We start from the raw sequence: 12,173 nt of genomic DNA, 5'->3' as shown, positions 1-12,173 counted from the left end.
TCGGTTTGTCTCATTTTATGCATAAGTAGGTCCTATCTTGAGGGAACCAGCCCTAATGAGGCAAAGCAGCAAACCATTTTAAATACATTAAAACAATCATTGCCACTGTAGAATGGCTTATTGGAATTTAAAATTCTACGTTCACACTGTTGGATAAACAAGTGAACTGAGAAAACTGAAAAGAGGGGCCAACTAGCCCAGATACTCCATGAAGCCTCGATGACCTTCTGTAATGTTCATTGTGCCAAGATTTTAAATAAGCACTGCCTGATTCTCCTTCAAAGCTCATGGTAAATGGAGTGTTTTCCAGCTGTGCAAATAAAGAGGGGTCTCTGTGTTTGGTTCTCAACCTATCCGTCATCATTAGGTCAAATGGAAACGCCACATGAGTCTCTCTTGGTTGTCTGCTTAACCTGTCCCTTTTTAATAAGCTCATGGTCATTCTCTCCTTGTTTGAAAGAGAGCTGGTGGCCTGAGCCCTCCTTGGAAGTTCAGACCCATAGCATTTTTCCACTAGAAATCTCTTAACCTCACTATGCATTTCCAAGTGTCAAATTTATAAAGCCAGAATGATTGTTTAGAGTAGGGGAAAATGGCAATTAAATTTCTTTTGCTATTTCAGAAAAGGTAGACGAAGGCAATTGGCATTTATTCTGATACCTTTGTGTAATTCTTTTTTTTTTTTGTACTCTTTGACTAACAGCTCTCCAGCTCCCCAATTCCCGGCCCCTGCTTAACCCTCTTTTGACTCTGTTGCTATGATTTTCACTTTTTAAAAATTCTACATTTAAGTGATATGATACAGTATTTGTCTTTCTCTATCTCACTTGTCTCATTTAGCAAGATATACTCAAGGTCCATAGATGTTGTTGCAGATAGCAGGATTTCTTTCTTTCTCATTCTGAATAATATTCTTGTGTGTGTGTGCATGCACTCATGGTACCTTTTTTATTCATTTATCCATTAACAGAGACATTTTTGTGTACATTCCATAGAACTTGAGAATTATAGTGGAAAGAGTAAGAGTTGTGAAGATTTAGGTGGTGTTACTGTTGTTAATAACAACTAAGGCTGACAACTGCTTAGTAAGTGCCAGGTAAAGTGTAGAGTACTTTTTTGTATATTATCTTTTTTGACCCTCATTAAAGCTGGATAGGGTGCCTGAAAAGGAAGGAAACTGAGACGGAGAGAGACTACCAGCTTACCCCAGGTTGCCAGCTAGCAGGTGGCAGAGCCAGATTCAGGCCCAGTTGATCCAATGTCTGAGCCTAACTCTTCACCAGGGTGTGAGGTTGCTTCCCTGTAGGGAAAAGAAAGTTGTGGTTCATAGAAGAATGTTTCCCGTGATTTTAGAGACTCTAGGAAAAGAAATGTAGCTGTTGAGAAAGGAATTTAATGGTCCATAGCTAATAAAGACTGGGGCTGGGACTGACACCCAGCCTTCCAGAAATGGTCCTGCTTCAGCTTGTGTAGGCATGTGGTCCATTTTCTGACATTTTACAAATGGAGACATTAAGGCTGTCTGAGGAGACCAAGAGGGGCTGCAGGCAAGCCAGCATTCCTGGCTCCACAGTGTGATCCTTTAAATTGTTTTCTAACATGAAATTTAAGATTAAAACTTTCATATTATTCATACACAAAAAGGCTTGCTCCTAAATCAGAGGTTCTGGCTGATACTGGTCGTTTCACACTTAGGAGCCCTCTTCTTCAGATGCCACAGGCCGACTGAGGACCCTGGCTCCCCGCCGGAGTGGTCATTCTTCCTTGGTTTGTCCTTTCCAGTTCATCAGACATGTACCCTTCACCTCTCAGGGCCCTTGGACTGTTTTTTTGTAAGATTCCAAGGTGATGTGGAGGTAGAAAATTGTTTATAAACTGTGCAGTTTTTCTACAGAAAAAAAGTGATTTTTCAGTAGTGTGTAGTGATAAAGAGAATGAAGATGGGGCAGACTATCATGAGGATCTTCCCAGAACACTGTTGCTCCCTAGGGGGATGCACACCAGGTAACATCAACAACATCACTGCCCACCTTACTGCCCTGAGAAGACTGGAACTTGGTCACTGTTTTCATCCTGCCTTATGTCAGAGGGGAAACGAGTCTTTGAAAAGACTCGAAGGGAGCAGTGCTCATTCACACTGAAGGTAGCACTAGGACCTTATCTGACGAGGTAGATAGCCATGGTTTCCCACCAAGGACCAGACTCTGGGGTCCCTCAGATCTGGTGTCATTGCAAAGTGGAGTGTTCAGTGATGTGCTTTTGTAGCATCTCAAGCAGAGGCAGCTCTTAGATGTGGAACTCTTAAGAAATCTCTTAAGTAAGGGTAGTAAAATATCGGAAGTATAAAGCACCAGGCTGCATGTGGTTTATCACACTGAGTAGTTGTAACCCAGAGTTCACAGGAGGCTCTGTAAGAGAATAAGGTAAATAAATTGATGTTGTGGAGAAAAATGAGCAGACCATTTGTAATGGGTGGCTAATTTTAGCATTAATTACTCCTTGGTAATTACCAAATGATTGCTGATTCTGTTTTCTTACATGATATATGAAGTCCAAAAAGGCACTAAAGAAGAGAATAAACATTCAAGAGCAGGATTTAAAAGAAATAAAAAGAGGTGGAGGAAGGGGAGGAAAAGTGGCCAGTTGAATGCAGAAGGAGAATGAGGGAAGCATCTCTGGTTACAGCCGGAGTCCAGTCCTTAGCGACTTCCTGTTATTCATCAAAACGTACATTTGTTAACTAAAACTTCTATGAAAAACATTTGAAAACAAAAGAGACTCTTTCACAAAAGTTTTGCAGTTTAATGGGTTGAGGTTAGGTGATTAGATTTGCGTTAAGCTTTGCAGTATACATTATTCATATTATTTGTATAGTTCCAGCTTTTCTTACTTTTTCTACATCTGCGTCCCTGGTCTGGATACTGAAATGTAAGTTAGAACTTTGGTATTGTTTTGGGTAGACTGCTGGTGCTAACTTCTGTGCATTTGCCAGGAACCTCATAGGGCAATCATATACTTCCCTACCCCATCCTCAACCTGTCCCAGCCACAGAGATACAAGCAGCCCATTAGCGGTATCTTTCCCAGGGAGGGCCTTTGAGCAGCTGTGATATCCCTTCCCTTTATAGGAAGAGGCGTTGTCTTCAGTTGTTAAGAGCAAAGATTTCTGAGTCAAATGAATCTGGATTCAGATGGATCCAGGACAAATAACTGGATTCTTTTGTTTCCGTTTCCTCCTTATGCAATGAGCACACACCCCTGTTGAGCTGTTGTGTTACCCAAGTGTAGAGGCAAGTGAATCACAGTGTGACCTTGGTGAATGTCCTCGCTTCAGTGATGGCGCTCATAGACCTGTCTGCTGGTTCTGGGAATACTGCTCTGGATAACATGGGCACCAGCTGTTTGTAACATTTTGTGGAGCCAATATTCCAGTGATAGAGGACAAAATAAACAAATAGATCAGAATTCTATATGGAAAGTAATGGCCAGATGAAATGAGAGGAAATGAGTTCAGACAGTTGACCCCTGAATGGTCAAAGGAGCCATCCTTAGAAAACTGGATAAATGGTGTGCCAGGCAGAGGGTTCAGCAAGAGCAAGTGCCTGGGTCGAGTGGATGGGCTTGGTGTGGGAGAGCAGACGGGGATGAGGTCATCCAGGTAGGCGGGGGCCTGGTGAGGGAGAGTCTTGGAGGTCAGGGAAGAAATCTGGATTTTATGCTAACTCTAAGTAGAAGCTGTTTTAAAATTTTAGGCGTGGAGATGATCTGCTTTATCCTTCATGAGGCTCCTGTGGCTGCTGTCAGGCGTCTAGATAACAAGGAAGGGGATTTGTGGGGCCAGGGCCTATTGCGTGCCCTGGGGCAGAGACAGTGGAGTCTGGAGTAGGGCCAGAGCAGTGGAGATGGGGAATTAGACTTGAGGCATATTTTAGAGATAGGGCCAGAAGAACATGCTGGTGGATTAGTGATGGGGTGGGTTGAGGAAATGATGGCTGTCAAGGATAATTCTTAAGTTTTTGGCCCAGTTGGACAGTGGCGTCATCGGCTGAGATGGGAAAGACCCCATGGGGGAGGAATGGGTTTGGCCAGGGAAATCAGGAGTTGGCTTTGGACGAGTTCAGTCTGAGAATCCTGCTAGTCATCCCTGTGGAGGTGTCAGGTATACAACTGGCTATGAGTCTGTTGCTCTGGGGAGAAGCCAGCTTTTTGTAACTTTTCAGAACTTTGATTATGATAAGCAAGGCCAAGTGAGGATGATCCCTCAGCTCTATCCCTTTCCAAATGTGTGACTGTTTTTCCTTCTCACTCCCCCTCTGTACTGAGAATCTGTCTCTCCCATCCCCCTCTTTCTATTTATTCCCTCTCTTCTCTTGGCCCTATTTTGGAAAGCCCAAATCAGGGATTTTTACTGTTGGCTTTGAGGATCAGAATGAAAACACAGACAACCGAGAAAAACTCCTCCCAAGAGAGGCTGTCTCTACTGCACATTTAGTACAGGAACCCAAAATAGGAATAGTACTGTACTGTGAATTGCTCATGCGGGTATCCCCTTGATCCAGAACCTTGGAGTTCTCTCCTCTTCCTTTCAACATGGCAACATATCTCTTGGTTTGTCCTCTGTGGTGTTTGTCTCTGTAAGACCCTTCATGCAGAGCCAAAGGTTTATCTATAGAGAAGAGATGAAATGCTTTCTTTCCTATTCAGACATTGTTTACAGTCATGGTTTATGGAGGGATGATAACTGTGGATGCTTGCTGTCATCCAGCAATCTTCTTTAAAGCATGTTTTTCCCACTGTGCCTCCAAGAGGAGCCACCTGGAAGCCTTGCATGAAGAGCGATCTGGATGGACCTCCCTGTAGGTGGTGCCTGAACTCTGAGGGAGTGCCATGGTGCACATGGGCCCCGCTTCAGAATCCTGAGCTAACGTATGGTCTCATCGGCCCCTTGGGCTGTTTCCACTGGGATGGGCGAGTCTCTGGCCTTGGCCAGGAGGGTGGAGTGGACAGGAGTGACGATGCATGTTAATTAGCACTGTGCAAAGCTGTCACCAGGAAGCCAGAAGCCACATGGTCCCAACCTGGTTTGGGGTTGGTACACCAAATTTAAACCAGCTGGCTTTTGTTTGGAAATGCCCTGGGAGGGTCCTGGTCCTTTCTGGATAACAAAAGGGCTGGCATTTCCTTACCCTGAGCCCTGTATTAAACACTAAGAGGTTCTGTAAACAGTACAGCCAGTGCTGTGACAGATCTGGCTTCAGAGGCACACATATCCTCTCTTGTTTGTTGGCAAGTAGAAGCTGGCATAAACTTAACTATAAGGATCCTTATTTAGCGGCATGGGGAGGAAGCATGAATCCGTGTCCATCCAGTGTCCCCCTGCTTAAAAGGCCTCTGTGACCACTTGTCTGTTGGATAAAGTCTCAACTCCTTCCTAAGATCTTATGTGACTGTCCCTTTGCCCATTCTTCTGATCTCATACCACCTTACCTCTCATCACTCTCCCCCAGCTTTTTACTCCAGCCATTCTTAACTATTTGCACTTCCTGGAATGGATCTAACTCTGACTTTGAGCCTTTACTTACATTCCTTGCTTTGCCGGACACAGTCTTTAACCCCTCTTCTCTCTAGCTAACTGCTCCTCATCCTTCAGGATTCAGCTGCACTGACTCTTCCTCCGGATAACCAAGTGATTGACTCTCTCTTCTGTGTGCTTCTCTATAATGTTGACTTTGCTACTTTGTAGTTGTCAGCTTCCACAGACCTCACAGGCCCCAGGAAGCAGGAGTCATGCTCATCTAGTTAACCTCTGCTCCGCCAGTGCTAGGCACCAAGACAGCCTTCCATAAAATGTTTGAATGAAGGGCCCCATCCTGGGGATCCAGACCTGTGCTCTGTTCAGCCCTTTCTTCTAACATTTCCTAACCCATAGCAAAGCCAACAGGATCCCTAGCTGAACAGGAGCATAGCAGTGGCTGAGCACAATGGCCTCTTCACCCTCAAGATGATAGCATGTTTAGAACTTTTTATGTTACTGAGAAATCATGTCTACCCAGCATATTCAGAAGGCGGGTCTGGTACCACATGAGGGTTGAGCTGGAGTTTCAACCTCAAACACACAAAGGGAGCAATTCAGGAGAAGCAGAAGGTGTAGGTTAAGAGACTTAAGCTTGATTCACCTTCAGTATTTGCACTTGATACCTGTGAGAACATGGGTGAAATACCTATGCTTGGTCTGCCTCAGTCATCTTATCTTCAGTCATCCTCACTTCATCATGTTGTCAAGAGTAAATGAGGCTAAACTTATCAAGTATTTAGCAAGTTTTGTGCGCCTTAGCAAATAGGGGAGAGGGATAAATTGGGAGATTGGGATTGACATATGTATACTTCTATATATGAAATAGATAGCTAAACGGGACATACTATATAGCACAGGGAACTCTACTCTGTACTCTCTTATGATCTATATGGAAAAAGAATCTACAAAAGAGTGGAAATATGTGTATGTATAACTGATTCACTTTGCTATACACCTGAAACTAACACAACATTTTATTTTATTTTATTTTATTTTGGAACTTAATACTTAATTTTATTTTTTTTCAGTTATTCAAAATCTTTATTTATTTTTTTTCCATTAATTTTTATTAGTTGGAGGCTAATTACTTTACAATATTGTAGTGGTTTTTACCATACATTGACATGAATCAGCCATGGGTTTACATGTGTTCCCCATCCCGAGCCCCCCTCCCACCTCCCTCTCCATCCCATCCTTCTAGGTCTTCCCACTGCACCAGCCCTAAGCACTTGTCTCATGCATCCAACCTGGGCTGGTGATCTGTTTCACCCTTGATAGTATACTTGTTTCAATGCTGTTCTCTCTGAACATCCCACCCTCGCCTTCTCCCAGAGTCTAAAAGTCTGTTTTGTCCATCTGTGTCTCTTTTTCTGTTTTGCATATAGGGTTATCATTACCATATTTCTAAATTCCATATATATGCATTAGTATACTGTAATGGTCTTTATCATTCTTGCTTACTTCACTCTGTATAATGGGCTCCAGTTTCATCCATCTCGTTAGAACTGATTCAAATGAATTCTTTTTAATGGCTGAGTAATATTCCATGGTGTATATGTACCACAGCTTCCTCATCCATTCGTCTGCTGATGGGCATCTAGGTTGCTTCCATGTCCTGGCCATTATAAACAGTGCTGCGATGAACATTGGGGTACACGTGTCTCTTTCAGATCTGGTTTCCTCAGTGTGTATGCCCAGGAGTGGGATTGCTTGGTCATATGGCAGTTCTATTTCCAGTTTTTTAAGGAATCTCCACACTGTTCTCCATAGTGGCTGTACTAGTTTGCATTCCCACCAACAGTGTAAGAGGGTTCCTTTTTTTCCACATCCTCTCCAGCATTTATTGCTTGTAGACTTTTGGATAGCTGCCATTCTGACTGGTGTAACACAACATTTTAAACCAACTATACTCCAATAAAAAAAATATTTATAATGATATTATTATTTATAACTATTTATAACAATATGTAACTATAACTGGAACAGCCTTTAAGTGATGTGCTTTGTAGTTTTTCCTGAATTTGTAAGTAATTTATTTGGAAATAAATACACTAAAATGAAATTAGGAAGGGGTTTACAAAATGGCATATAAAGAGGACTCACTCCTGTTTCTACCAGAGAAAGTGTATACATATATGTATAGACTGAGCGACTAAACAACAGAAAGAAAGCATTAGAAAGAAATTCTTCAGTGGATTAATGGGGGATTCTTCTGAGGGATAGAGGCTTCCCTGGTAGCTGGGCTGGTAAAGAATCTGACTGCAGTGCAGGAGACCGTGGTTTGATTCCTGGGTCAGGAAGATTCCCCTGGAGAAGGGAATGGCTGCCCACTCCAGTATTCTGGCCTGGAGAATCCCATGGACTATACAGTCCATGGGATTGCAAAGAGTCGGGCATGACTGAGTGACTTTCACTCTGGGAGATGAGGATGTGGTTGATCTTTATTTTATTCTGTTTGACTGTTCTCTTACATGAACACAGTGCTTGAAGTGGGTAGAGAGGAGACATAACACTGCTACGGAGACAAGGTGTGGGCATGCTCCTCAGTTGTAGATCTGCCTGTCTTTACTAAAGGTGCTTTTCCATTGGCAGGATTTTTCACCCAGATCTCCACCTTGGCTGACGTGCAGGAAAATGTCATGGAATACCTCCACGTACTCAGCCGGCCCAAAGTCATCGACCAGGAACACGACGTGGTGTGGACCGAAGCGTACATTGACAGCACTGTGAGTACCTGGCAGCCCCAGGGGACAACCTGAGGGTGCCTCCTGGCATAGGAGAGTTTCCTTGGGTTTATTCTGAAAGTTGGCAGTTGTATTGTTTCTCCTCAATAACAGGTTCAATGATGTCTTTCTTTTTGTACAGTTTGCATTGGTCTCTTGGTAAGCGAGGTTGGTAACAAATCTTAATATCTGAGAATGCAGTAGGCTCTTCTGGAAGGTGTCTGGTCAGCACAGAAAACTCACTTTTGGCTTCTGTCTTCTCTACTTTATTTCCTGTCTCACAACTGTACAAATTCTCTCATTGTGGCCATGATAACAGACACGTTAAATTTAGTCCTCACCATCATCGGAGAAGCTCAGTCCTAGGAATGAATCTTGGGTCTCAACTTGGGAATGTGGAACCAAATCTCAGTTCTGACAGTGAATTGGAGCCACCGTAGAGACCACAGCTGCCTTTTCTTCCCATGGACAAGTGAGAAGATGCTTCCTTGGTGACTATATAGATAGCGATTATTATTGCAGCTGTGGCCATGGGCTCATTCTAAATCTAACTTCCAAGCAAAAAAGATTCTAATGTTGAATTAGTTTAAAAGAAGTAGCGTTGCCAATCATCAAGTAATGGCTCAATGGCTGGGTTTCTTGTGTAATTGCTGCGTGATTTTTCATAGTGATAATGAGTCTGGTGGAGTGGCATTTTTCATTTATTGATTGTAAATGTTCTCAGAGGGCCCCTCTCCCATCATTCGTGTCAGGATTAACATCAATTAATCACTGTAACCCAGACACAGCCATCCTCAAGAGTGATCTCAATGGCTGCTGTGGGCTGGGTTTTCTCTCCATGAATTCTCTCATTCCTGCTGCTTTTCTGGCAGCTGCAGGCAAATGCAGGGCAGGAGCAGCATGTGAGAACCCATCTTCGGGGACAGCACAGCAGTCTGCACCCCCCACACACACACAAAGCCTTAAAAGCATACAGTGGGACCTTTGAAATACGAACTGGTCAGGAAAGGGTAGCCCTTTCCCAGGAGAAATCACCCTGAGCAGAGATGGGTCTTAAGCTGAAAAATTTAATAGTTCTGGTGTAGGAGAGACCAGGGAGACTGAAATTTTATCATGTTCAGAGTCTGACCCCAGTTTGGTTTAGAATCATAGAAGTGAAATAACTAAGCCACCCCGTTTGTGTCAGCATCATACTAACAGTAATAGCAGAACAACAATGGTGATGGTTTCATCTCTTCCTTGTATGTGTGGCTGAGTGAGGCCAGGGAAGAGGAGAGGAGGAGGGTGGCCAGCCAGGATTAGAGTGACCCAGACACTCAGTGGTTCTCTGTACAAACTCTGAACATCCAGTTGGGTCTGTCGTCTTGTTTCATCCTATCTAAAAAATATAGAACAGAGTCTCTATGGGACCATCACTTGGATACACAGAGAGATCAGTCGAACTTCCAGAACAAAGTGAAGTTGCTTAGTCATGTCTGACTCTTTGCTACTCTATGGACTGTAGCCTACCAGGCTCCTCCGTCCATGGGATTTTCCAGGCAAGAATACTGGACTGGGTTCCCATTTCCAAAAAGAAACCTACCTACATATGGAAATTTTGTATGTCATAAAGGCGGTATCTCTAACCAGTGGGGCTAGGATGGGCTTAGAATAACTGCTTTTGGGGAAACTAGATAGCTATTGAGAAAAAGATAGAATTAGTTATTTTCTTCACATCATGCCCAAGAAAGAAATTCAAGGGGATCAGAGGCCTAAACTGTTGAAAATGAAACCATACAAGCAGTAGAACAAAAATATAGTGAATTTTTCTATGAGTCCAGAGAAAGGCTTTTAACAATGACTCCAAGATCCAGATGCAACATAAAGAAAAATAGGTTTGACTACTAATATAAACAAAACCCAACTTTTGTTAAGTAAAAAAATCACTAGAAGCAAAGTCAAAAAGCAAATGGTAAAACAGGAGAAAATATATGCAACATATAGCACATATAAAGAGTAATTCTAATATGTAAAGAACTTTCAAAAATTAAAGGGAAAACCCCAAAATTCCTATAGAAAAAAAATGAACAAAAGACATGAGCAGATAATTCACACAAAAATAATAAAAATGGTTTTTAAAAATATGAAGTATGTACAACTTTATACATAGTAATAAAAAGGCAAATAAAAGTATGGTGAGACACCATGTCTTTTACCTATAAGAGCTTTTCAAAAATGAAAAGCTTTGTTGGTGCAGCTGTGGGAAAGAGACACTCGTATGTTGCTTGTGGGATGACAGAATGGGGCGTTTCTAGGAAGGAAGATGTACTTTCACCTCTTGACCCAGAAATCCTACTTCTAGGAATTAACCCTGAAGATAAACCTCCAGCAATCCAAAAATACATATGCACAAGTTTGTTCACTGCAGAATTTCTTGTAATTTCAAAATATTGAACCTGGAGAAGGGATTGGCTGCCCACTTCAGTATTCTTGCCTAGAGAATTCCATGGACAGAAGAGCCTGTGGGCTTTATATATTATATAGTTCATGGGGTTGTAAAGAGTTGGACACAACTGACCAACTTTCACTTTCAGAATATTGAAAGTTACCTAAATCCCCAACCATAAGAGATCAATTGCATAAACTCTGGTACATGGATGTAATGGAGTCTTACTGTTAAAAATAAAACAGAAAAAAAGCCTGGAATATTTTGTGCCAGACACTAAAATCATGTCAAAAAGCCTAGGAATCAGCATGAATGGGCTCTCAGTGGTCAGCTCTGGGACAATTTGAACCTAAAAATTAAAAAAAAGTAGAGTAATGGACTATAACTTAAATAAAACAGAAATCCATGTGTTCTAGATAAATAAACAAATTTCAGACAGATGAGCTACATAGGTGATGGAAGTGTGTGGGAAGGAGTGGAGTGTCCAGTGGGCAATGGAACGCTGCCTGGTGGGTGTGGAGGGAGGGAGTCATTAGATTGAAAATCACCAGTGAACAGCTGTTTTAGTAAAGAATGGTTAGGGCAGCAGTCATCATCCATGGATGCTAAGCCCAGGGGAAAGTTTGATGATGGGTGGGATATTTTCATGGTCTCAAAGTGCTTCCCTAGAGATTTTTGACTAGTTGGGAGGGGAAGAAAACAGTGAGAGAGAATCCAGCAAAATCTTGAGTGGGTCGTCAAATTACTGTCACCAATGAGAAGCTGATGGACATCGGGCCTTTGGTGAAGGACACATGACACATATAGAGTATCCAGGCTGGGGTTACATAACCTGAAGATCCTGGGGAGGAAGAGGATAGAGCTTTGTATTAATGTAACATCTAGCTTTAGGTACTGTTAATTATTTAAATAAATTGCTCTAGATTTACTAATCACATACATGCATACACAGTTACACACATTTATATGTTTATATATTGGGCCAGTTACAAAAGAGGGAAAACCCATTGCTACTGCTGCTTTTCCACTAAAGCACAGACAGAAGAGGCAAAGAAAAAGGTCTGGAAGCAGCTCTGGGCAAACAGTGCAGAGACATTGTCTTTGAAGTCTTGTGCTTCATCTTAAACATTTATATGAAATTTGCATTCTGTGCCATAATCATCTTTACTTACTTTAAAATAAAATAATGCTTTAAGTGGCTCATTATTCATTGAAATGCTAGGTCAAGATGACTGAGCTCCTTTTTTCTGTCTCTTCAAGAACCTTTTGATGTACATAAAACTAAACTCCCAGAATATGCTTGTCCCTGAAGTGATAGCTCAGCACTGCCAATGTGTTCCCTCTTTGCATGTAACCCTGATAAATTAATCCCCTAGTAGAATGTTCTGAAGATTCTTTATCATCTTGGTGGTTTTGAGAAACCTGTTGATCTAGGAAGGACATTGGGAGTG

The 12,173-nt window shown here is 42.2% G+C and overlaps 1 protein-coding gene across 3 annotated transcripts in view; it reads left to right on the top strand.

Moving 5' to 3' along the window:
- The window catches only part of CACNA2D3 (calcium voltage-gated channel auxiliary subunit alpha2delta 3), an 848,944-nt gene that overhangs the window by 579,057 nt on the left and 257,714 nt on the right, over positions 1–12,173 (top strand). For all 3 annotated transcript variants that reach the window (XM_070455902.1, XM_070455901.1, XM_070455900.1), the window contains exon 13: positions 8,167–8,300. In XM_070455902.1, coding sequence (XP_070312003.1) covers positions 8,167–8,300 — 134 coding nt within the window. The remainder of the gene's footprint in view (positions 1–8,166; positions 8,301–12,173) is intronic.

Source organism: Odocoileus virginianus, chromosome 26 (assembly GCF_023699985.2).
Source record: "Odocoileus virginianus isolate 20LAN1187 ecotype Illinois chromosome 26, Ovbor_1.2, whole genome shotgun sequence".
NCBI classification, from domain to species: Eukaryota; Metazoa; Chordata; class Mammalia; order Artiodactyla; family Cervidae; genus Odocoileus; species Odocoileus virginianus.
This window is presented reverse-complemented; position numbering and strand designations above follow the sequence as displayed.